This window comes from Myxine glutinosa, chromosome 8 (assembly GCF_964187855.1).
Source record: "Myxine glutinosa chromosome 8, kmMyxGlut1.1, whole genome shotgun sequence".
Classification (NCBI taxonomy): Eukaryota; Metazoa; Chordata; class Myxini; order Myxiniformes; family Myxinidae; genus Myxine; species Myxine glutinosa.
In genome coordinates this window covers 61915036-61942535 of record NC_136268.1, presented here as the reverse complement: position 1 = coordinate 61942535, position 27500 = coordinate 61915036, and the positions used below count along the sequence as shown (strand labels likewise).

The 27500-nt window shown below is 42.4% G+C and overlaps 1 protein-coding gene across 2 annotated transcripts in view; it reads left to right on the top strand.

Moving 5' to 3' along the window:
- LOC137432531 (zinc finger CCHC domain-containing protein 7) overlaps positions 1-27500 on the top strand; it is a 487923-nt gene that overhangs the window by 335440 nt on the left and 124983 nt on the right. For both annotated transcript variants that reach the window (XM_068124553.2, XM_068124552.2), the window contains exon 7: positions 26877-26912. In XM_068124553.2, coding sequence (XP_067980654.2) covers positions 26877-26912 — 36 coding nt within the window. The remainder of the gene's footprint in view (positions 1-26876; positions 26913-27500) is intronic.

Below are 27500 nucleotides of genomic sequence, written 5' to 3'. Positions count from 1 at the left end.
ACGGCAGAGGAGAAGAGCATGCCAGGCCACAACTTGTGGATATAAAACACGCAATCGTCGTGTTTTATATAAAACTTGTGCTTGGATATAAAACACGCAATCGTCGAAAAACATGAGCGAGGTGCCGAGGAGGACGTATATAACGGCAGAGGAGAAGAGCATGCCAGGCCACAACTTGTTCAGAGTGCCGGCGATAGCTCGCCTTCTCTTTGTGGAAAACACGGTGAGATCCTTAACATCCAACAACTAATGGGACGCAAACGGGGCGCCCAGTTTAGCGGTACACACATTGATGAATCACCCTGCCTGTGATTCACCCATGACAGGTTATAGCTGGGTCGGGATTCAAACCCAGGCTGGACAGTTTAGACTTTAGAGTCAAGTGTGCGTACCTCCAGTCCAGGCCATCCTGCCAACTTGTATGCTGCATACAGGTGAAATATAAAGCGCGAGATATTTTTATATATACTGTATATTTAAAAAAAAAATTGGTGTGGTTTTTGGCGGGCTGGAACGGATTAATAGCATTTCAATGCATTTCAATGGGGAAATTTGATTTGAGATACGAGCAATTTGAGTTACGAGCTCGGTCACAGAACGAATTAAACTCGTAAGTCAAGGTTCCACTGTATATATATATATATATATATATACTAGACGACCCATGACCCGTTGGGTCAATGTTATTTAATATATAATTAAGGGGTTATAATATATAACCATGGTTACAGTGGGGGTCAAAGGTCAACCTATGGTGAAGATATATAATTTTCTCACACTTTCTAATAGAGGGGCAAAATGCCATATAAAACTAAATTTACTGGTTCTAATTGCTTTTATTTATCAATCCTCACATAGAAGAGCAGTTTTTAGTCATGAGCAGTGAGGAGAAGACCCCTCAGCCAATGATGCCACCCCGCAGCCAATGATGTGACCCCTCAGCCAATGATGTGACCCCTCAGCCAATGATGTGACCCCTCAGCCAATGATGATGATGATGCTACCCCTAGACGACCCATGACCCGTTGGGTCAATGTCAGTTTGAATAGATATGAGAATAGAACTAAAGCGAACGCTGGACATCATCAGGGAGATTATTTGGGCCAGCAAGCCATAAGGCTCACCTCTCCAGCGTTCTAAATCACTTACCTGTGACACGTGATTTCGGCCCTTATCTCCGATCACGTTGACAGAAATCACCACAGCATATCGTCAAGATCCCTCCAAAAGGCTCGTCTTTGTCACATACATCACGCAACGTGCGATCCACAGCCTCGAAACTCTCTCTCCTGATCATAGGACACTCATCCCACACGATGGGTTTTGTACTTCGAAAGAGGTCTGCAATTGTGGAATTTTTATCGATGTTGCATACGCCATCTTCCCTCGGTGTCAGAGGGATTTGGAACCTTGAGTGCGCTGTTCTTCCACCAGGCATGAGGGTAGCAGCTATGCCAGATGAGGCCACCGCAAGGGCAACTTCTCCACTCGCTCTCACTTTAGAGAGAATCAGGTTAATAAGAAACGTCTTCCCTGTGCCTCCAGGCACGTCAATGAAAATCATTGATGACTGATTCGTGCGGATGTTGCTATTCGCGTCCATAGACGTGAGGTGTGATTCGTTGTCCGCGTCCGTAGCGCCGTCGGAGGGTTGATACGACATTCTTCCTGCAAATAGTATTGTGTTTGTGCTATGGTTTTGCCGATCATCAAATGACAAATAAATTACATTGTGAAAATTAAAGATGTCAAATAAACCTATTTAAAGTGTATGCGCATATAAATAATAAAAAAAATCGAAGAAATATCTCTCGGTAATTTCCTGAAACATATTTTACTTCCGGGTAATAATGTTGAATGAAATGACGAAGATATATACTGTATGCCTGTTATTTTAGGCAGTGTATTTTCGTATATCAACGTGGCGCGATTTAAAAAATATATCTCTGCAATTTCCCGTGTGTGCGTGAATGTTCTCAATTATTTCTTTTACCGAGTCTAAAACCATCAATAAAAATGAAATCAGATGGCGACTTAGATTGAAGATAAAGGCGTGAAACAGACTCAATGGCCTTGAAGATACAAGCCTTTCAGAATTCATTTCGTTCTATAAACGGAAACTTTCATCGGATTTTCTTCCCGTTTTTTTTCAACCGAGTCTAAAACTATGTTAGCGACTGTGAAAAACGAAATGATATATCGAATTTGATTTGAAATAAAACTGAGAGAGAGAGCAAGACACCACGGGCCTACAAAACGCCTCAAAGCTATGCGAGTTAATAAAATGGTGGATATTACTACTCTCTCAAAGGGGTAAGCCACGCCCCCGGACCGATCGAATGTTACATACAAACACGCAAGATTTCAATTTTATAATTATATAGATATATATATATATATATATATAGATATATATATAGATATATATATATATATATATATATAGATATATATATATATATATATATATATATATATATATATATATATATATATATATATATATATATATATATATATATACATATATATACCAGCCGAAACCCGTGGAACATCCACGGAAGGGAGGATATCATGTATGGATAGAGTGTACCATTATGGATGGCATAGGGGATTTGCTTGTCCGAGTAAGAGTTAGGAAGAAAGATGAGAATGAAGAGTGCATATATGAACAACGATCGCCGACACCGGCACAAATGCATGCTCTGGATTGTCCACTCAGTGGACGGCTTGCTTTCGCCTTCGCCTGTCCAATCAGCGGACGGCTTGCTTCGCCTTCGCCCAGCAGACGCCAATACGATGGCGTCGTAAGATGGCGTCGTATCGGCAGTTCATCGGATGCTTTTGGGCCCCAACGTCGGCTAATTCAGATTTTTCGAGTATGGCTGTACGTGATAAACAAAGAGCGCGGTTCGTAGATCGTAAATCCATTAGTGCCGTGGGCATCGGGTCACTGGGTGCGGCGTAAAAGGGATAACAAAGTCGAGTCCTTACGCTATTATTATATAGATATATATATATATATATATAAATATATATATATATATATATATATTTTGTCCTGTCCGTCGCCGACAAAGACCAGTCTTGGACGGATTGCCGATCGAGCTTATTCTCAGAGGCGTTCAGTCAAAAATGTAGCTTATAATATGCGCATGGGGGAGGGCGAAGAGCTTACCTTCACGGGTCCCACCAGACTTCCTCAAACCTGGGATAATTATCAATTCAAGCCAACACAGAATTAAAATGTGCATTAAAAATGTTTAATAAAAATAATGCCAGCAAACAAGAAAACACACGATAAAACGAATACTGTATCCTCATTGAGCGCTCCCACATGGACCCGTATACACACAAAGGAAAAATAATTGGTGAAAATAAATGTGTGTGTGTGTGGGAACTTAGCTCTGAGTGTCTTCTGAACCCCCCCCCCAGGAATCGTCAAAACACCCGCATCCTTGGCGGGAACAGTACAGGCCTCCGTGCACAGTTCGCTCACGTAAAACGCAGGCTTCGGTCCACAGTCCGTGCGCGGGAAACCGCAGGCCTCGGTCCGCAGTTCGCCTCTCCTCACAATCACGATGATGATGTCGGACCCCACAGCCAAGAGCTTGTAAATTTCGACCGTTCGTTGAGACTGTTCCAACGCAACAGATTATCGGCGCCCGTTCACTTTCAGATCTAGAATCCGAGAGAGAAAATGTCGGCCCTCCAACTCCTCTGTACTCAAGGCTCTGACGTCATCTGATGCCCCCTGTGTCTGCTCCTATCAGCCAGTCCCTCCCTTTGTTGCTCGACAAATCTAACTAATCACTGCTCTCCGGGGCGTGGCCTCCCGGACTTGCCTGCTTGATGTTATCACCCGTCGGTGGTATCATCGGTGGTACTCAAAGTCCTGTTTCCGGTTAGCTTTTATTTAGTGTCTTTTAATGCGCTATTGCCTGGCTTTGTGTGTGTGCTGCATTGTCATAAGGAACAGAGGGGAAATAACAGAGGCAATTACATACAGGTTATTTATTACCCATAATCCCGAACGAATTAACATAACCCCACTCCTCGTCATGGTAACAATTATTCACTCTCACATGACGTACGGTCTAACGGATCCCTACTTATAGTAAGTGGGGTTTCTTCTTCTTCATCGCGACATACGGAGCATGGTAATCTATACAATTCTACCTGGCTCTCAGGTAATCATTGCCTACCCCCCACAAACGTAACAATATATATATATATATATATACACATATGAACCTCGGCGACGGCTTCGTTCAAGCGACGACTCTATGACCTTAGAGCCGCCGCACACCAGCACCAAGTCGTTTGGCGAGAAATCCTTTTTCTTTGCTGCACCACCTCTGCTCTGGAATGACTTGCCTTCCTCTGTTCGACATGTTGACTCTCTTCCTGCCTTTAAACCTCCCTCAAAACCTATCTGTTTCACAAGTCTTTCAATGTCTAAGTCCTGTTTTCCCTTTGGTTTGAGGTGGGACGATCAAGAGTATGTCTGTGTACATGTGCGGGGGAGGGAGGGGAGGAGGAGGGGGAGTACACATCTGTGGGTTTTAAATGGGGAGGGAGGGGAATAGGGCAAGAGTGAAGGTGCGTCTGTGTGTGTGTATGTTTGTGTATGTGTGTGCGGTGTGTGTGCGTTCGCATGATAATGTAAAGCGCCATGAGGGTCGTTTACTCTGCTTGATGGGGCTATATAAGACTCCTTTATTACTGTTATTATATATACTAGGGCATGCCCGTACGTGGGTGCAATGCCCGTACGTGGGTACGTGGGTACGTGGGTGCGAGTACGGTGACAATCCCCCCCCCTCTATTTACATGAAATGGTTTGGTCCATGAAATGTTTTGGTCCATTCGCAACGCCAAAGCGAACGGCGAACGGCTTGCGAGTACGGTGACAATCCCCCCCCCTCTATTTACATGAAATGGTTTGGTCCATTCGCAACGACCACAGAACCCCCCCCTCTATTTACATGGAATGGTTTGGTCCATTCGCAACGCCAAAGCGAACGGCGAACGGCTAAATCGCCATAGCTCGGTAACTACTTGTCCGATTAATTTCAAACCTTGAAAAGGCACATCCTCGGGTCCCCAGCAATATACCTGGCAAGTTTAAAGTATATCGGACCCGTGGTTGTCGAGAAACAGCGGTCACAAACAAACATACAAACATACAAACACACACACAGAGATTAGTGGAATTATATATATATATATATATATATATATATATATATATATATATATATATATATATATATATATATATATATATATATATATATATATATATATATACTGAAACGCAAAAGAAACTTACCACCTTTGAAACCTTTAAATATCAACAATAACACTGCGTATAGTAAATGTGTGAACTTATTTGTGGACAATAGTGTCCTCACTGTCAGACAAAACGGTCACGGATGGTCACTTGAACCTTCAATGGTCACTTCATAGCACAGCTGTTGAACAGCTGTTTTGACTGTCAGTGATTACCCAAGGGGTACGGGATGATTTTAATGAGCTGCACGTGATGTCTTGATATTGGCTTTAAAAAGGCCAGTGCAAAATGGGCATTTTGACCGAAACATTTGACCATTTTGACCATTTTGACCAACTTCAAAAAGACCGAAAACGCAAAAGAAACTTACCACTTGTTTGAAATGTAATAAAATTGTAACAGTTCAAAATAAAACAAACCAACAATTGCTAATTGAAACATTGGCATTTTATTGATGACATGTCAAGTTTTTGACCAAGATACACCATCTCATCAGTTTGTTCTACAGTACAGAACAGCACAGGGTGCAATGTCAGTCCCCTTTCAATAGCGTGTATGGCCACCATTGTTTTGGATACAGGCAGTGCATCGTCGGCGTATACTGCCTACCAGTCTTTGGATGGATTGCTGCTGGATTCTGTCCCACTCAGTCCTCAATGTCTGAAACAGCTCTGCCCGTGTCCTGGCCCTGCCAACTACGCGTCTCCCAAGCTCATCCCACAGGTGCTCTATGGGATTCAGGTCAGGGGAGAGCGCAGGCCACTGCATGGTGTTGATGTTCTCGCCTTGGAGAAATGCAGTGGTAAAGCGAGCAGCATGGGGACGAGCGTTGTCATGCTGAAAGGTTCTCAGTTCTGGGTGGTCTAGCAGGAATGGCAGCAGATGAGGTTGCAGGATGTTATCCACATACCGCTGGGCGTTAAGATTCCCATCCACAACCACCAGTGGCGTCCTGTACCGGCCTGATATGGCTGCCCACACCATCACACTTGGGCCACCCCACCTGTTGGCTTGACGCACGCAACAATCGGCATATCGCTCGCCAGTTCTTCTCCAGACACGCTCACGCCCATCAGGACTGTCCACACAGAACCTTGACTCTTCGCTGAAAGCGACCTCGTTCCACTGCGCCAAGGTCCACCGCTGATGCTGCTGGCACCATCTCTGACGGTTGCGGCGATGGGCAACCGTCATCACGGGGCCTCTGTATGGTCTTCTGGCAGTCAGACCATAGTCATGCAGTCGTCTTCGTGCAGTATCATTGGAGATCCGTGGGTTTGCACGCCCCGGAGTTTCTGCCACAGTGCGGGATGCTGGACGGAATCGATCCCGCAGGTGACTTCGGACCATCTGCCTGTCCTGCCTTGCAGTGGTGACTCTTGGCCTCCCTGATCGAGGTCTGTCATCTGCAGAGTTGTGGAGGGTGTCTCTGTCCACCAGGGCCGATATCGTCTGGTGTGAACAGCCAAGGCGACGTGCCACCTCACGGTAGTTCAGTCCGCCTTGCAGCATGCCCAGGGCACGCTGCCGTTGATCCCTTGACAATCGTGGCATGTTGATTGAAATGCCCATTTTGCACTGGCCTTTTTAAAGCCAATATCAAGACATCACGTGCAGCTCATTAAAATCATCCCGTACCCCTTGGCTAATCACTGACAGTCAAAACGGCTGTTCAACAGCTGTGCTATGAAGTGACCATTGAAGGTTCAAGTGACCATCCGTGACCATTTTATCTGACAGTGAGGACACTATTGTCCACAAATAAGTTCACACATTTACTATACGCAGTGTTATTGTTGATATTTAAAGGTTTCAAAGGTGGTAAGTTTCTTTTGTGTTTTCGGTCTTTTTGAAGTTGGTCAAAATGGTCAAATTTTTCGGTCAAAATGCCCATTTTGCACTGGCCTTTTTAAAGCCAACATCAAGACATCACGTGCAGCTCATTAAAATCATCCCGTACCCCTTGGCTAATCACTGACAGTCAAAACGGCTGTTCAACAGCTGTGCTATGAAGTGACCATTGAAGGTTCAAGTGACCATCCGTGACTGTTTTGTCTGACAGTGAGGACACTATTGTCCACAAATAAGTTCACACATTTACTACATGCAGTGTTATTGTTGATATTTAAAGGTTTCAAAGGTGGTAAGTTTCTTTTGCGTTTCAGTATATATATATATTGAACACCACAAGTGTTCATTGTACAATAGTGTTTTGCAGTCCATTGTACAATATATATATATATATATATATATATATATATATATATATATATATATATATATATATAGATATTTTTTTTTTTTTTTTTTTTTTTTTTTTTTTAATGAACGGCGGTTGGGAATTATATCCACGATATCCATTTTTCCGTTCTCCAACCTAAAGCTTTGTCTTTAAAAACTCAACGTTTCGGCCAGCAACCTAGCGTGCGCCGAGCCTCCACTAGCCTTCATCAAGAGAAGTTCCCTTGTTCACCTCCTCCCAGATATATCTGGGGGGAGGGGTGGGCCTATTCTATCAACCAATCACAAAGCTGCGTTGCGAGACCTCGTGACCATGGACCCATGCTCGGCTTATGTTGCAAGTGTTTTGTGCGTGTTTGAGCGGTGTATTGTGTTTTGTTGCCCGTGTTGCCTGTGTCGGCTATGTCCCACTTTGTCTTTGTCCTCCTCCACACATCGGTGTGTCTCTGGTGTACTTATGCATGAGAGGTCCGTATGCCTGTGGTAACGCCACAGTTTCCTCTATATATATATATATATATATATATATATATATATATACACACACACACACACACACATATATACATATATACATATATACATATATACATACATACATATATACAGTCACGTGAAAAAGTAAGTACACCCCATGTAAAGTTTTGACTTTTTCAACATAGTTCAACATACAGCTATTTGATCTTCATTTCAACAATATTGATAGATAAAGGTGATATAATATAACAAATATCATGAAACATTTACATTTTGCAGTCCATTGTATAATTTAAATAAACATAAATGCAAATTTTGCATGTAGAAAAAGTAAGTACACCCCTATATTTATCACGACTTCAAATACCTAAAATTAGAATCAGGTGCACCAGCTCAGGTGCCAATGATTAGAACATCGTTAGAGAGGATCGTGGAGGAACCTGTCTTATTTAAACCTCAGACATTTCGTTTGGTTTGCTCTTTGTTGTTGAAGTGTGCAGCGTCACCATGCCTAGATCAAAAGAGCTCTCTGAGGCCTTCAGAAAGAAGGTTATAGATGCCCACGTGTCTGGGAAGGGATTTAAAAAGATCTCCAAACAATTTGAAATCAATCATTCAACTGTCCGGAAGATCATCTACAAGTGGAGAAGATTCCAAACAACTGCGAACTTGTTCAGGCCAGGCCGCCCCAGCAAGTTCAGCCCGAGAGCAGACTGCAAGATGCTGAAAGAAGTCTCGAAGAACCCCAGAATGTCATCACGGGACTTACAGGTAGCTCTTGCCACTGTTGATGTCAAAGTGCATGAGTCTACCATTAGAAAGAGGCTGCACAAATTTGATCTACATGGGAGTTGTGCCAGGAGGAAACCTTTGCTGTCCAGAAAGAACATCAGGGCAAGACTAAAGTTTTCCAATGAACACCTCGGGAAAGACTAGCACTTCTGGAACAATGTGCTCTGGACAGATGAGTCAAAGGTACACCTATTTGGCCACAGTACCAGAAGACATGTTTGGCGAAAACCAAAGACAGCATTTGGCCACCAGAACCTGATACCAACTGTAAAGCATGGTGGTGGAATATTATGGTTTCGGGCAGCTTTGCTGCATCAGGGCCTGGGCAGCTCACCATCATAGAAGCCACAATGAATTCTTCATTGTACCAGAGGGTGCTTGAGGATAATGTGAGGCCATCTGTCGGAAAGTTGAAGCTCAACCGAAGGTGGACCTTGCAACATGACAATGACCCTAAACATACCAGTAAATCCACCAATGAATGGCTGAAAAGAGAGAAATGGAGGGTTCTGGAATGGCCAAGTCAAAGCCCGGATCTAAATCCCATCGCGATGTTGTGGGGGGATTTGAAACGAGCTGTGCATGCAAGAAACCCCTCAAACATTGCACAGCTGAAATAATTCTGCATGGAGGTCGGAGGAGTGGGCAAAATTTCTCCCAGTCGATGTCAGAGACTGGTAGACAGTTATAAGAAATGCCTACTTGAGGTTGTTTCTGCCAAAGGGGGCAATACTACCGATTAGAGCCAAGGGTGTACTTACTTTTTCCACATGCGAAATTTGCATTTATGTTTATTTAAATTATACAATGGACTACAAAGTGTAAATGTTTCATGATATTTGTTATATTATATCACCTTTATCTATCAATATTGTTGAAATGAAGATCAAATAGCTGTATGTTGAAATATGTTGAAAAAGTCAAAACATTACATGGGGTGTACTTACTTTTTCACGTGACTGTACATACATATATAATTTTTTTTTTTTAAATTCCCCCGACATGATTAATGTAAAGGATAACTTGGTGTGAAGGCACCGTTCATGTATTTCTATGCTCTGAACACTTCTGCACTGTTGATTAAATGCAACCGCAGTTTCAACTCCAGGCAGAACCAGGTTGGTTGTTCTTTTATTAGTCCCCTACCAGTGTACACCGGAGGGGACTATAGGTTTGCACTCCGTCCCTCCGTCTGTCAGTCTGTCAGTCTGTCACGCAAAGAACAGTTTTCCGGACTTTTTTTCCTAAACGCTTAATGCTAATGATTTCAAACTTGGTACATGGTTTCCTCATGATAAGTTACAGATCAAGTTCGAACTTCACGACGTTTCGATCATTTTTGACAAAGTTATGGCACTTTGAACTTTGGTAATTTCCCCAACAGTTTTCTGGACGACAGACTGCCGGAAGGGGACATGTATTGCAGCGCAATACTCAGAATGCTTGTTATGTATATTATGTATTTTATTATGTTATGTATTCACCCGTGTTTGGCTGTCAATGAACGGATGTCTCAAAAAGTTAGGACTGATTCGGACGAAACTTGGTGGACAGGTTGGGTCTGTGACAAGGAAGAATTGTTTTGATTTTGGTGAGGTTCCCTTATCTGGCCACTAAATTTTTTAAGTGAATTTTCCCCATTGAGAAATGGGGCCAAAAACGATATATATAGCAAGAAATCTCAAACAATTGCAGAAGGATTTGGACAAAACTTGGTATACGAGTTGGTTAGATGACAAAAGCAAGCCGATTGGATTTTAGTTCAGGTCCGGATCCAGATGCCGTCTCGAAAATCCCTTCTGACTTCATCCATTAACAAACAGATTGTCATTGTTTTGCTAAACGCATTTGGCTTGATCAATTAAATGGAATTGCTCCTTCTTTTTTTTTCTTAATTTTTTGACGACATCGTTCCATTTATACTTAGCTGTTTGTCCAATGCATCAGTTCTTTCTTCTTCTTTTTTTTAAATTGTTGTATGCATCTGTAGTCTCTAATAAATGTGTCATGGTTGCATCAAACGTTGCGTTCATTAGTAGTTGTTATTTATTTCTTCCTGGATTGAGTCATTACATTGCTGAGTATCATTTCTGGCAAAGGAAAACAGAGCAGAGAAGAAACAACGTCTACAGTAGGTCACAAGGGATTGCATTAATCCCAGTCTCCAGGCCACCCTTTTGCACAGATGTCGCTCCATTCCCTTTCAGCCTCCTCCCCGTAAAAACCCCCCTGGACAATCCCCACTCCCCCAGTCCCTCCTTCTCAGTCCCTGTGAGGCCAAAGCTTTTAATTAGCCCCATTCTCGTGTTTAACAGGATTAAGGTTAGTGATGCCTAAGGCCCACTGAGGCCCATGCCTTCTTTTATGGCTTGTGCCCGCCGCACTGTGGCCACTTACCTCCTGTGCACCCTTGCAGTTGCTATTATTTATATTTAACTATGGAAGGACTTTTTCTGCTTGTAATCCCATCAAATGTTTTTATTCTTTTTCATTTACTTGCTTTTAAAATGGGTAAGAGATTGATTTAATATTAATAATGCCTGTATAGATATAAGCTGTTTCCCAATAATTATTCTGGTATGGGTGTGCACCAGGTGGTCCAAAAGTTTCGACGTTCCGATTTTTAAATGCCGCACCTCCCCAAAACATTCCATATAATGAGAAAATAATTCAGCAAAAAAAAAAAATCAGCTCCATCAAAGAATATTTAGAGGTCACTTCTGAGTGTTGAAGTTTAAACCCTTATATGCCTATAATATAGGCCTTATATGTAGTATATGCAGATGATTCTATCTATTCAAATACATATCGTGCTCTCTTTCTCATCCTCATCCTCATTTCCATGAACACTATGAACATTAAGCATTAAGCTTGAGCACCAGAAGTGCTACCGATGTCTGGCTGTTTGGTCCATGGCTTGAAGAACTCAGTTAAGCAGAGCTCCTGAGTAAGAGAGGGGCGATGGCATTCTTTTTTGTATGTTGAAGGAGAACTCCGAGCTCTCGCCATGGCCTCTCTCTCTCTCTCTCTCTCTCTCCCACATTTATAAATCGGACCGTCAACATTTTTGGACCACCCTAGTGTAGATATTCAAAATTGAGGAAATTAGCATGATCACACTTAACACATCTCCAAGTTCTGTGCTTCGTACACGTGTCATTGGCCACTTCACCCTCCTTACCCCCTCCCACAAACTCGCTACTTTTACCACACGTGTTGTCACTTTTATTATCGACTAGGGGAGCCTACTCGTCGCTTCGCTGATAGTCCAATTAGTCGTCCTGATGGCCAAAATAAATTTACCCAGGCGAAGAGTGCTTTAACCTCAGTGTTTCCCTGGTAAAAAGAAAAAGGAAATTGTAACCTCTGCCACCACCATTGGGTGGCGCTACATGGTGCACATTAACCTAGAGAATTTATGCCCTCCCCTTAGGGCCTGCACACTCCCGCGTGAGGCTGCAGGCACTAGCCTATATATTATCGCCCCCCCCCCCCCCCTTCCACCTCCCACTCCACCCCACACACACACACAAAGTTGGATTTCGAGTTTGTAACTTAAAAGATGTGGCCGTGCATAGAACACTTACAAACAAAGGGAGTGCGTTTAAGGGAGAGTGTGAGAGGTCGTTTTTTGAGGCAACGGGCAACGTTTTGCCAAGAGACGCCATCTTGGAAAAACGTTGTCCCTCTATATCTACTAAACCACACAATGGAAAAAATTGAAACATGGTTCATTGTCAGGTACTCCCCATGGGGAATAAAATATGTTAATGATGATGCCATTGGTGCCTTCTTTTTGGCATCCTAATTCGCCAAGTACTCGTAAAACGCTTGATCCGATCAATATTTAAAAAAATTCTCTGCATTTCCTAGTCTGATGGACACGAAATTTTCACCACAGGAGCGCCACCTCCATCTAGTTTTTTCTTTGTTTGCTCCAGGCTCTTCATGAAATTGCACATTTATTCATTTCTTTATTTTTGAATAGCATCTGATGTAAGTTTTAGTGCAGTTTAAGGTTTGTCTTATTTGTCAGCAAAGTTCAAGTTGTTGTGTACAGTTATAAAAAGGGACAACACAAGAACAAACTTCCCTCCCTCCCTGTTCCTGCCTGAAGACTTTATCCTTCATGCTATTGACCTTAAGATATTCGTACTTTGAGATGAATTTTTATTAAGTAATGGCTACAAATAAATAAGTTATTATTGTTATTAAAGTTATTATTTCCGACATTCTTTTTCAAGGCTATTCGTTTTAATGCAAGTTTACAACTTGCTGAGGCTCGTGGATGAGTTTGTGCACAATAGGGTGGTCCAAAAATGCAAAAAAATCACTTTTTTATCTGGATTTTGATGCTCTATTGGATTATTGTTAGAAATGGTCTAAATCATTCACCCAAAACATATTTTGCATCTGAGTCATCTATAAACTCATTCACACTCAACATATAAATTTGTCATTTTGATCAATTTTAATGACTTACAAAGACTTTAGAAATATTTTTTTTCCTAAATAATGTCATTGATGGTACATACCCCTGTGAAGTCTTCATGGTCGAAACATGAGTCAGACATGTATGAACATGTTTCAAACATGTTTCGACCATGATGATTTCACACTCACAGGCGCAAGCGCATGCAAAAAGTCATGAACCACAAAATGGCTTCGTACAATAGTGCATGTACTTTTTCCACCTAGGTTGCTATTGGATTGTTCTCATTTAGCCAAATTTGGTGAAAAACGCCATATTTCAATTGAAGTGTGTATGAGTTTCTAGATGGAATTGAGCGAAAATATTTGGTGGGTGAATGTTTTAGACCATTTCTAACAATAATCCAGTAGAGCATTAAAATCGGAGAGATCGATGTTTTTTGGATCACCCTAGTGCACAAGCTATATGTGGACGACAAAGGTACAGGTGTACGTACTTTACCATGAATTGTGAGAGTGTGAGCAGACAGACTTATGGACAAATCAACATCGTACAAATGAACATAGTATCTTATTGTTCCTTGTCGTAAACCTGGGATTCCACGATCATGAGGCAGGTGTTCAAATGGCAATACAAAACTGGTCAGCCGAATTACCCCATGCGGGCGAAGTGAAGCGAAGAGCAAGGTTAAAGTAATTGTTTCACTTTGTCTGTATTTCTCTCTGTCTACAAACGTCAGTTTATGATCGAGGAACCACTTCATTTCAATTGAATGTTGTCTTTTGAACACAAATTGGAAAACAAACCTGCAGTTTAGCCGTACTTTGGCTCTGAATTAGTCCTGATCGTGGAAACGCAGAGCTGTGAGATAAAAAAAAAATCAGAGTTAAAGACAGAGTAAAAAAATAATCTTGCTCCTCTCTGCGCATGTGTGATCGGGACGAATTCAGAGCCAAAGTACTGCAAAACTACCGGTTCATTTTCCGATTCATGTTCCGATTCATGTTCAAAATGCAGCATTCAATTTTAATAAGTTCTTCTTCAATCATAAACTGACGTTTGTAGAAGATGGATGGATGGACTGGCAGACAGAAGTAAACCAATTGCTCAAGCCCGCTTTTTGCTTCACATGTGCGGGGGTAACAAGTACTGAGAAGCATCATCTGTAATTGACAAACCCAGGACTGGAAGATTCAAAAAGTTGTCCAACAAGGATGAGCAATAGTTGAAGTTAGAAAGAAGGTGAGCATTGAATTAACAACAGGTCTGGCCAAAGGGTGATGTGTTTTGGATATTTTGGTTATTTGAATAAGATTTTCTTTTTCATAAAGGTGTATTGGCATTGAACACAACGTTTTAGTTTCCTTATGTCCACCCTTCGACATTAAGTGGGTCACTTTTGAAATCAGAACTTAAAGGATATGTTGTAGTAAGAAAAGCTCTGTGAAGAAAGTGGAACAAGACTAAAACGCTAAAATATGCACAAAAACACAGATATAGCACTATGGAACAATGGTCAAAGGTGCTTTGGACAGATGAGTCAAAGGTTCATTCATTTCAATCTAATTTAAGACAGAATGTGAAAACTGACACTTATAAAGAGTTTTTGCTTGAAACCAACAATTAAGCATGGAGGAGGTTAAATTCAAGTTTGAGGATGCAACCTTCAAGCAATGTTGGAAAATTGATGGTACCTTTATAGTTAGGTCCAAAACTTCAATTCCGTGACCATTTTCTGGCTAGTAAGGTTTGACGATTGATTTGACTTCTATTGACATTTTATAACAAAAATAGCCTCTATGTCCCTCCCAAAAATCCCGGCATTTTTCGCCAGAGGCCCGAATCCAAGATGACCGCCGGCACTATCTTGAAAAATTAAGTTTTGAACCAGAACACCTAGAATCACGTACAAAGACACTTTTTTGGGTAATTTGACCACGAGGATTCCGAATCTGACATTAGTTTGACGTTATGACGTTATTTTAACCCAGAAATCCAAGATGGCCACCATCCAGTAGAGCGAAAATGCAACTTTTGTACTTAAACATGTTAAAGAAACTACCTCCATAAGGATATCTTGCAGTAAAGTAATTGATTGCATGACAAGTAAACTCATTACACTTCAAAATAAGCTATTTTTAATAGCTGTGACTTGAACAGTTTTCAAATGAAGTAATTAATCAATATGACCTTTAATTATATGATTAGTCCGAATCAGAGCATTCTGCTTCACTAGAATCTGAATCATCAGATTCCGATGAATCTCCCCACCTTTGTACATCATCATCTCGCTCCTCATTCCCCTCCTGGCTCTCATCTTCCTCACTCTCTTCAGCTGGCCCTGGTGCAGGTAGATGTGTCGGGAGAGCAGGTTGCGTGTGGCGGACAGGGCGACAGCGACCACCCACCAGCTCCCAGCCATGTCCGAGTGGCGAGGGGTGGTGTTTCTTGGAGGGATGACGCACAAGATATGCCAAGTAGTTTGCTCGGAGACAGTGTTGGCGTAGGCTGTCTGCATCTGGAGGGAGACGGATAAATGATTTGTTTTTCAGTGTCTTCCACTTTGCTGCACGGGCCTCAGCCATGGTGCTACTCTTTTCGTCGCCATAGATGACATGTCGTGTGAACTGGAAGAGCTCCTCTAGCACCTCCTCCTCAAGGTCAAGGCTATCTCCACACAGCGAGAGCTGCCGTCGAGCCACAGGGCTCTTCGCCACCCGATCATACACCAACTTCTTACCCTTGCCATAGAAGCCTGAGTTGGCATCACAGCCTGTCATACAGTGCAGCTGCACAATACAGTCTGCCATCTCGTCATTAACCAGGCCATGACATAAGATAGTCTCCTTCTTCCTCTTGATACAGAGCTTTCCGGGCAGCTGCTGCGAGATGACTGCTGCCGCGACATAGGCATCGGTATCAGCGGTATCAATGACAACAGGGCCACTGTAGCCTGATTCACGCAGAACTGCGTAAGCAGAAAAGAGGACAGTATTAGCCTCAGACTGGTCAAAGCTGTAGTTCTCCATTGGTTGCTGGGTTGACTTAGTTTATTAGCATTCCATAAGGTCAGCCTACATGATTTATGGACACATTGTCTGCCGGGACCATTATCCCAATTGACTGTTGCATAAACGTCTCCGAACTTGTCAAGACCGCTCCATAACAGGGCTTTTTTCTTGAGATTTTCCCAACTCTCAACGGAGGTAACGACATCAGTGGCTTCATTGCAAAGCCCGCCACACTGGAGGACACACGGAACGGTGGACATTCTCTTGACAGCTATCTTCTGAATACTGCGCTTCTCAGTACCGTCTCATTCGCTCGTATACTCCCTGGAAAGACAGAAATAAGTATATGACATTACACACACAGACAAATAAAAAAACAAGAAAATAGCAATTCACTAATCAGGACCTCAATTCCGTGGCCGGTATAGATTTAGCCAAAATAATGTGTTAATTCATGATCATATGTTCTCCCATTTAAAAGTTGCATTTTCGCTCTACTGGATGGTGGCCATCTTGGATTTCTGGGTCAAAATAATGTCATAACGTCAAACTAATGTCAGATTCGGAATCCTCGTGGTCAAATTACCCAAAAAAGTGTCTTTGTACGTGATTCTAGGTGTTCTGGTTCAAAACTTAATTTTTCAAGATAGTGCCGGCGGTCATCTTGGATTCGGGCCTCTGGCGAAAAATGCCGGGATTTTTGGGAGGGACATAGAGGCTATTTTTGTTATAAAATGTCAATAGAAGTCAAATCAATCGTCAAACCTTACTAGCCAGAAAATGGTCACGGAATTGAAGTTTTGGACCTAACTATTATATTGACTGCAGCAAAGTACAAACAAATTTTTAATCCACCATGCTATCCCCAGTGGTGCAAGACCGACTGGTCCAAACTTCATCTTACAGCAAGATAACAATCCAAAACATTCAGTAAGAACAATTCAAACTTATTTGCAAAACAAAGTGGAAGCTGAAGTCCTTTCAACACATGGAGTGGCACCCTCAAATGCCACGATATCGTTGAAGCCCGTATCGGACTATTTGGACAAAGAAAAAGTAAAAAATATTCCCCGCAACTTTGTTGGTCTTGGAAGTTCTTGGAAGAAGCGTGGAACACCATTCCACAAGAGTTTAAAATACAATTATTTGAAAGTGTCCCTTGTAAGAATTCAATGGTTTTGATGGGAAAATGTAGACATACTCGCAATTACCTTGTATCAAGATATACTGTGTAAAATTTGGTTATTTGAATAAGATTTTCCTTTTCATAAAGGCGTGTGGAACATCAATTTTTGTTTCCTTTTGCAGTTGTGTGGAAAAATACAAAATGTCTAAGACTCTCGCACACCAGTGTATATACCATGAGAAATATGCTTTTTGAGTTGATGGTCATTTGTTTATTGGGGTGGGAGGGCGTGGAAGGGGGTGTCCATTGAAAAGGGGTGTCCATTGGGGGGGGAGGGTGCGGAAGGGGGGTGTCCATTGAAAAGGGGTGTCCATTGGGGGGGGGGTGGAAGGGGGTGTCCATTGAAAAGGGGTGTCCATTGGGGGGGAGGGTGCGGAAGGGGGTGTCCATTGGGGGGGGGGTGGATGGGGGTGTCCATTGAAAAGGGGTGTCCATTGGGGGGGGGTGGAAGGGGGTGTCCATTGAAAAGGGGTGTCCATTGGGGGGGGTGTGGAAGGGGGTGTCCATTGAAAATGGGTGTCCATTGGGGGGGGAGGGTGCGGAAGGGGGTGTCCATTGAAAAGGGGTGTCCATTGGGGGGGGCGGGGTGGAAGGGGGTGTCCATTGAAAAGGGGTGTCCATTGGGGGGGGGTGCAGAAGGGGGTGTCCATTGAAATGGGGTGTCCATTGAAAAGGGGTGTCCATTGGGGGGGGTGGAAGGGAGTGTCCATTGAAAAGGGGTGTCCATTGGAGGTGGAGGGTGCAGAAGGGGGTGTCCATTGAAAAGGGGTGTCCATTGGGGGGGGGAGGGTGTGGAAGTGGGTTTATTGAAAAGGGGTGTCCATTGGGGGGGGGAGGGTGCGGAAGGGGGTGTCCATTGAAAGGGGGTTTCCTGTGGGCTGTCATGTGGGATTCCTGCTGAGCTGCTAAAGCATCTCACTATGTGATGGATCAGATCAGTCAGCTGGCCCCTCCAGCAGTGGAAGTACATTACATGCACGTGCATCGCTGCGAGAAATCGCTGTTGATGAGCTCTGGAATCGTTCCATTGTTGGAGATGATTCGTTTTCCAAGCCAATTATTTCTTATTCTGTCCTCAAGTATTCAATGAGTTGTTGCAAACCTCATGGTTTTAGAGTGCTCTGCATGTGTGGATGATTGGACTTTCACCATTCATTGACACCACTGAAGGGTTACACTTAAAGTAGACTCATCTCTGGTTCGTTGATTAGCCTCATCAACAACAACGGGCAGGGCCTCCGCAGAAGGTGGAAGGTCCCTGCAGTGCTAAAAGTTGCATTCAGTGTGATTTATTCCCGCTGATTTGATGTGCTTTGCTATTTGTTGGTGATGGTATGTTTGTATGCAATACGTATTTATTTTGGAGAAAAAAATTAAACCTGTGCTTGCCCTTTCCCTTTTATATTTTGCTCTCCAGTTACGTATTTACACTGGCTAAAGCTCATGGAGGACTTTATGTGCATTTCACATGCAGGACAAGAAAACTTGGTGAAGACGGGTAGACAGACGGATAAAGGCAGACTGGCATACAGAGGCAGAGGGGTAGACAGGCGTTTGCAGATTGAGTCAGTCCCATGGAGTCACAAAAGTCTTTTCTGAAGAGCCATGGCTGGTGAGAGAGATATGAACACCGAGCCATTTGACGTGTTGACAGTTGATCAACTCTGGTGGCACCATAAGTGTGACGTTTGATTTATGAATCGCTTCTGGGTATTTTTGTTGAGAAACAAATTTGAATTTTATTATCCCCTTGGAATTGAGATTTACCACAATGATGGCCTCCAATAATTCTCGCAATTACAAAGAATCTGATTTTCATAACATTCATAATTTGGGTAAAACTTACTGTATTGAAAAATCAAAAAACAATTTGTAGTTTAAAGAATCCTGGATCCTATGCTCTATTGTAAACTTGTCTTGCAACATATGTTCCAACTAAAATATTGTCGTGTTCAAGCTGTCCATTAACACAGACCACTGAACAGATAGGCCGAGCGGTTTTACTCCCTCAGACTGCGTCAAACAATGGTGCATTTGCACGTGCGCTAAACCCAAGAACGCACAGAAGAACCTTATTTCTTTTAAATAAACGGGATTAATTTCCAGAAACAATTAGTAAACAGGATGTCTCTGAAAGAGCAATCAGAGATTGCAGACCCTCGCCAGGATGTGTTTTAGTGGTTTCAAGCCTTTTGTGTTAAAACAAATATCCACGTGACCGATGACGGTCGGACGATGACGGATGACTGACCATGTGACCGATGACGTCAGCATTATTTTTTTTCCCTCCAATTTATCCCTCCAATATCCTCCAAATGACGCTCAAGACATTTCATTTTGATCGGATGAAGTTTTGTACTTGTCGAATTATGATGTCATAATGGAGGCACCGATGACATCATCATTAACATATTTTATTCCCCATGGAGAGTTCTTTACAATGAGCCATGTCTCACTTTTTTCTGTGTTTTCGGAGATATAGAGGTGCAATATTTTTCTGATTTTCCAAGATGTTGCCCGTACCACGTGCACTATGACGTCATAATTATCACTAAAAAATTATACAGGTGGAGTTGCACCTATGGTGAAAATTTCCTGTCAATCGGACCAACGGTTGCAGAGAAAATCATATTTATTTGGTGCGGACAAACAGACAAACAAACAGACAGAAATACAGACAAATGGACTCAAATGTGATACCTTCTCCTCTGGTGAGGATAATAACGAGGGAAGAGAAATTCAATAAAAAAAATTAATCCAAAGAAATCTAAGGTGCCAACACCAGATTCAATCACAGATGGGGAAAAGAAAACAAGAACCGAGGAGAGGGTGAGCAGTCTCGAGCAGGGGAGACGATGAAGAAGGTAACGAGGTAGGCAAGGGACAGGGAAAAGGCAGGAACACAAACAGACAGGCAGATGAGTAAAAGGGCTCTTTTTCTCAGGTGAATTCCTTTTTCCCCTACGATCCAGTTGTCCTCAAGTCCAAAATCTCTCCTCCGTGCTTTTTCCCACACTCCCTCCAGCGCATCAAACCCACGCAACACAAGCTGCTCCTCCCCTTGCACTCCAGACAACACTCAACAACAACATATCTTTTTTATTGCTTTGAGAAGTATTACTATATTTCCTTTTGTGTGCTCCTCCCGTGTCCTTGTAAAGAGTTTCTGCTCTCATGGAATAATAAATCTTACTTTTGGAACTGCCACATGCTCGTTGTCCCGCTTTTTCTTCCTCAATCACGGAAACTCAGTCTTTTAAAACATGCAAGTTTGTGATTAAAGGAACAGTTTTTGTTCCAAGTAAATCGATTGTTCGCATCTAATAAAATTAATCGATTATTACCTTTCCAACAGTACCGTTTGTATTATTATACAACAGCAGAAGTCCTTTAAAATAAAGAGTTCCGAATGGAGAAACTCGCTGCTTTTATATATAGACTAGGGCATGCCCGTACTATATATATATCTAAAATTATATCCCCCCCCCTCTATTTACATGAAATGGTTTGGTCCAAAGCGAACGGCTTGCGAGTACGGTGACAATCCCCCCCCCCTCTATTTACATGAAATGGTTTGGTCCAAAGCGAACGGCTTGCGAGTACGGTGTTTTTTATCGGACCCGTGGAATTATAGATAGTAGTTTTAATTAGTTTTAAAACATAGTTTAACGCCAACATAGTTTGCCAACGTGAAATAAATGAATACGCTCTCAAATGTGCCGTCCGAGGCAGAGTCTGTTCGCCACGTTCGGCACACGTGATAACTCGCTGCTCTCTGATTGGTTGAATCGTTTTTTGGACATAGCTCGGTAACTACTTGTCCGATTAATATGAAACCTTGAAAAGGCACATCCTCGGGTCCCCAGCAATATACCTGGCAAGTTTAAAGTATATCGGACCCGTGGTTGTCGAGAAACAGCGGTCACAGACATACAAACATACAAACATACAAACATACAAACATACACACAGAGATTACTGGAATTATAGATAGATTATGCCGGCTGCAGTCTGCTAGTGGATGTGAAGTGGATGCGAAGGATCCCACACTGCCTTTTTGTAACTTGTCGGCCATTTTGTGCAAAACATAAAAAAATCCCTGCCGTAATGTAATGTACAGTCATTCCTCAGTATTGGTACAACCAGCAGACAGAATTAAGGATTGAATCCCAGTCAAATTTGCTTTCTATGAATTTTTTGGTCTTTTGATTCCTTCCTCAACATATTTTATTTTCTAAAATGGGAACGTCTTGGATTTCCAAGATGATCCTTGCAACAATTGTTGTTGGGCTGTTTTTGGCCACAGGTAGTCAGAATATAGCTCCCGTGAATCTTGGTTCTCCTTGTTAAGCATGAATCTTGTCTTCGCACATTGCACATACTGCTGGAATATGCGATTTACATCCCGTAAATGGATGGTTTCTTCATTTGCCTTCTTACATCCTTGAAATGCATATCATAGTACTCTGGTTGTTTGGGGTATTTTTTTTCTAGGATGGCTGAAAAAAGTTATTAATTTTGACGAATTAATTTACCAGGCTGGCATTTATTCCTGCAGCTGGCTCCGCTTTGTTTTGAGAGCAGAAACTTTGTGTTAGCCACAGTGGGATCTATTGCTGAGAGGCCATTGTTTGCTCACTTGTCCTCTCTGTTGTACTTTACTGCACTTCTTGCCCTCTCTTCCCATGTTTTTTTTATCTTGGATGTTGGGGAAAATATTGTTGCACAGCTAGTGGCTGAAGGCAGGCACTTGCATTCCTTCACTGCCACTTCCCTACGTGGTTGCTGCAGTAACGACTGGATTACTAAACACCCCAAAGAAGAAGGAAAGAAGGGGCTTAAAAGTATCAAACGAGGCATTTAAGGGGGTCGCTAAAATTTGATCTTGGTCCCTTAACACAAAACGCTGCAACTTCATGAAAATTCATGAGATTGCCAAGAAAAGGCCACTCCACCCATATGTTGGATAGGGTTTGTGAATGGCTCTTCACACCACTTGATGTAATTGGTTTGCTCTTCCTGGTTTGGGATTGTAAGCTTCACTCCACTCAAAAAAAAAACAATCCAATGAGGTTTAGCAATTAACTTTTGAACTCGGGTGCATTTCGGTGAAATTGCAGATCAAAGGCAAGCGGAGCCGTACGCGCGTGCATGTGTGTGTGGTTTTTGGGGTTTCTTTTTTAGTGGGTGGGGTTGAGTTGGTGGTGGTGGGTGTTTATCTTATCTCTAATTCACAATTATTCGTTTGTTAGAAAAAGCGGTTTTGCATGATAAAACATGCGACATGTTTTCATCAATCCGTTATTGATGTTCATCACTTGCTTTTTGCATGTGCGCATGAATATTTGAAACTCGGCGTTTTGTTGCACATTGTAATGAAGCTTTTCTTTCTTCTGGCTTCTGAGGGTCATAAGCTTTTAATTATGGTGTTTGGCATGCAGCCTTTTTGATTCCTGTCCAGAGTGAATTACTATAATAACGCTTCGTACTATGCTGTAAATTTGCTGCAATATATAACCCTTCGCAGCGTCTCATTTTGCTGTAATTCGGAACAAGTGAAGCCACACTCTTCATCAAGGAGGCAATAAAACGCCTTTTTATTATTAATAAAAGTCAGAATTTCAACAGGATTATGCATCAGCAATGTTCATTTATATTTGCTGTTGCAATTCACGCAGGGGCTGATGTTCACAGTGAATGGCACGCTGCATTTGGAAGCCTTTCTTTTGGAATACGTTGAATCGGCGCCTTTTGGTAGATGGTGTTGCTGGGCGCGTGTTAAGATGCCGGGGCTACCACGTGCTACGTGAATGGTTCCTCTCTGCAAAAGCTCCATCCCCACACCCCCGTTTTCTTAAAAGGGCACAGCCTGGCGGTTGGGATTTGCCAGGAATTAAACGGAAGTCGACTGCTGTTCTTTTCATGAAACGACAATCCATTTGGGTAGCATGGTGACCACATATGCTGGATGTGGAGTCGGGGGCAGTTTGAAGGGATGGGGGTGGGTGAGGGCGTGAGTAGGACTTTTGTCATCTTTTCTTCCTTTTATGCAAGGCATGGGTCAAGCGCATGAGCAAACCTATTCTTGAAATAAATATTCCGAGTACATTAACAGTGTTGAATGCTGATAGTTTTATATCTTGTCGTCTGGCCATCGCATACTCATTGAGTTTTGTTTTTGCATCACAGACATACTTGCAAGCAATAACACTAAAATTTGATTAGCTCGGTTGAACTTTGTTGATGACCTCAACCACAGGAGGACGTCATACGTGCTTTGCTGTTGAGTCGTGAGAGGGAATCATCGGAGGAACTTATATTTGCTTTCTTTTTGTGGAATTTGTTCGAAGGGCCGGAGTAATGACGGAGGTCAATTCAAGGGCCTGTCTTGGTTTGCTTTTATTGTTCTGAAAAATCTTCAGAATGCTTCTTGACAAAAACATGCAAACTTGCTTTTTCAGGTTAGATGCTGATTAAACATTTGAAAATACATCCATATTGGTCACAAGTTATGACAAACCAATTTGCGTTGTAATAAAATTAATGTAAGAAATGAAAGTACACTAAAATGTAAACTTTCTCACGCCATACCTTCGGTCACCTTTTCACTTATGTGACCAATTTTTAATACCATGATCATTTTGAAGAGAAAATCACCTTCATCATGTGGCCAAACTTGCCTCATGCTAGCTATGGCTATACCTGCCATGGCCCACCATTTAATGTTCAAAAGTATTTAATGATCTTCCAGTGTCTACATTGCGAGTCACAAGGAGGGGCATCTTGTACTGCGGACTGTAATAATTTTGAGGTGCTCTCACTTTGATACATTCAGTCTATTTGGCATTTTATTGTTTTTGGTAGGTTTTTCTTTTCTATGACCAATTTGTAATTGTGCACCTGTGTAGCTACTATGCAAAGGTGGAAAAAATCGCTGCTGGTCGACATTTTTCTTACGGAAAGTTAAGCTCTATTAAAAAGTTTGATCACTGCGGTGATTAAACTAAACGTAAAGGGCGTATATTGATCCGTTGTCCAAAAAGTCTGAGCCTTCCAGGATTTGCTGCAACAACAGTCTTGGATTAGTTCTTAATTTGTTTTGAACGTGGACTTGCTTTGCCATCTGTAGTACACTTTCAGTGTGTTGACTGTAGTACCTGAAAAATAATAATAAGAAGAAGAAATAATGTAATTGAAAATAGGACTTAAATAAATAGTCCATATGAGTGTGTCCTACTTTAGTAAAATAATGATTACCTCCGTCACCTAAGGTGGACAGAGTCCATGTTTCCCCCCCCCCCCCCCCCCCCCCACCCCATGTTTGTCTGTCTGTCTTGTCTGTCTGTGAGCAGGATATCTCAAAAAGTTATGGACGGATTCAGTCGAAATTTGGTGCACCAATTAGGTGTGTGATAAAAACGAAACGATTAAATTTTAGTGAAGAACTGGATGCAGATATGGGATTTTATTAATTTTTTTAATGATTCTTTACCATTGAGAGATTGGGTCCATATGACTTTTTATGCCGCCGTATAATGTTCTGAGGCCATTTTTGCTTGAAGGAAGTGGGCAGCTGCACATGACATGTTTTACTGTTTTTCTATGACGCATTATATGCACAAACCTGAAAGTTTCCCCACTGTTTTAAAGAATGTACGTTATATGACTAATATGGCTCGGATTAATTAATCATTCAAGCAGAGGAGCAAATGTTCGCCACTAATATCTCTGCCGTCAATATTTGAACATGAATGTTGCTTGTATTACTCAACTGTGAATAGTAACTTTTCATGAGAACAACAACTAAATGTCACCTGATTTAGTGCCCCAGAAGGAAAACAGGATCAAGAGAAAGTCACAAAACTCAGTGGTTTAATTGGGGCTAAAGCTAAAGGGAATTCCACTCTAAAGAACATTCGTGGGCCAAAAAAGTCGTGCAGTAAGTAGAGAAAGTCTCCAAAACAAGGACCCACTTGCACGTCTTTTGTTGCATTTTCTATTGGTGTTCGTTTAGGGATGTGGATCCCCCCGTGCTCCGTGCACCTGACCCATTCAACACACAGTCAACTGTGGCAGCACCGCTGCTGACTCCTACCAATTAAGCTCATTAAGCAGCACACGTTTAGTTGCTACATACTGGCGCTGTGGTGAGGGTCCAGGAGCTGTCATGAGCCGAGCTCAAGACCACACACACACACACACACACACACACACACACACACACACACACACACACGCAGCTGTTCATTGAGGCATTGTGAAAATGTGTAGATCAAAAGCGACTCGTCATTCCTGTCGTACACGAAGCCACTGAGGGTAGAGAACTTACAGTTTACATCGACAAAAACATGTCTGAAAGACTACTGCTTTCCCCTTTCTGTTCCGCTATTTTACTGCAAAGTTTGAACTGAGAAACCAACTTTCATGTGACTACAATCATCATTATTTCGGTTCCGATTGACGTTCCATCAAGCCCAAGTTACTTAAAGCTGAGTATTGCTTCTTCTCAAAGGTCAATTTTCAATAACATTTGTGGTTCGATCTCGAACCCAGATCAGTGCAACACTTCGCGAAGAAGTAGCAAATTAAGCGGAATTCTTGATCGCATTTTGATGACCACTTGACGATGAAGACCCCACTGATGCTTGGTTTTCGACGACGGTTTCAAAATACGACGACTCTTTTCTACGGGATTTGAAAAATGTCTTTTGGCAACTTCGATAAAGTCACTCGGATTTCGCCGAGGTTTCTTTGTCGTCAAATTAAAAATGGCTTCCACCTTTTTGTTTCGTACCCCTAGACATCTGTCGTCGGCGACACGTGGTTTTTCTTGCCTTCGTACAAACTGCAGCCACCCTCGAGGTTTGCATCCATTTCAAATGATTGCATCGGTGCTGCCACCTGCAAATGCAAGAAACGTTGATGCCTCGTCTATGATTCAAGAAAGAGTCTGAACTGAGAGAAACCTTGATCCAAAAGAGTCCAAAACCTTGATCTTTTCTACCCCCGCTAATTTCACCCCAGATCCACTTTTTGGAAATACCAACTTTTTTCCTGGAAGTCCTTGTAGTGTCCTTGTGTTTTATACTTCTCCAAGCCCCCGCCACCCCTTCCCACGCCTCCTCCCCCCAACCCTCTCCCTCCCACAGATCTCCCGATGTCCCTGCTCTCAAATGTTGTGTTTGTGTGCTTCCCCTTCTCTCCCCATCTTGTCTGCCGCTCCCCTTATTATATACTTTGTGTGTCTGTTTGATTTTTTTTGTGTGATAAATGTTAGCTCTTTCACGAGCCTCGATCCTGTATTAAAATAAATAAATAAAAAAGTCCTTTTTGTTAACTGCTTTTAATATCGATCTCATGCACGTACAGATTGTGTCCATGTTTGTGCACTGCACCACCCATCTAATCATCGTTTCCTCTCTGCATAATCTTGTATTTCAGGACTGTCCTGACATCTGGAGGCAGTTCCATCTCACAGTGAGTGGCATTTCAATTTTTGACTTGCTCTTTCAGCATATTGTGAAATGGATCACTGATAAACGTAATGCAAACCTGTTTCAACAAGATCATTATTTATGTGGAAGAGGGAGAAATTCAGGTGAATTCGATTTTTTTTTTTTTTTTTATTCTTTCAATGGCGTTGCTTCATGCGGGTGTGCTTTGGTATCACTTTGTGTTATATTGCAAGGTGCTTCGATTACATTGTTGGCTGTAAGACCTGAGAAAGGGAAAGGTTGGGCATTGGGCTGGCACGGCGGGTGTTGGAGAAACGACCAAGGATGCAATGGATTGTACAGGAGGCGCTTGATGGGTCTCCCCGCTGGGCAGATTTTGGTTCGGTCCCTCTGGGGCCCCCCTCCTGTCTGGTATTACTATTTAATTTGTATTTAAATGAAGTTGTAATTAACACGGGCCAGATCACCTGTGCAAGGTGTCAGCGTGAGTGATGGATTATCCCCGGCTTGTGTAAGTCGTCACCACGTGCCGCTCACCTCCGGCGCTGTTTGCCTCTTCCCGCCAAGCCCAGAAGGGGAGCAAATAGGGAAGGCAGAGGGATGAGAAAAA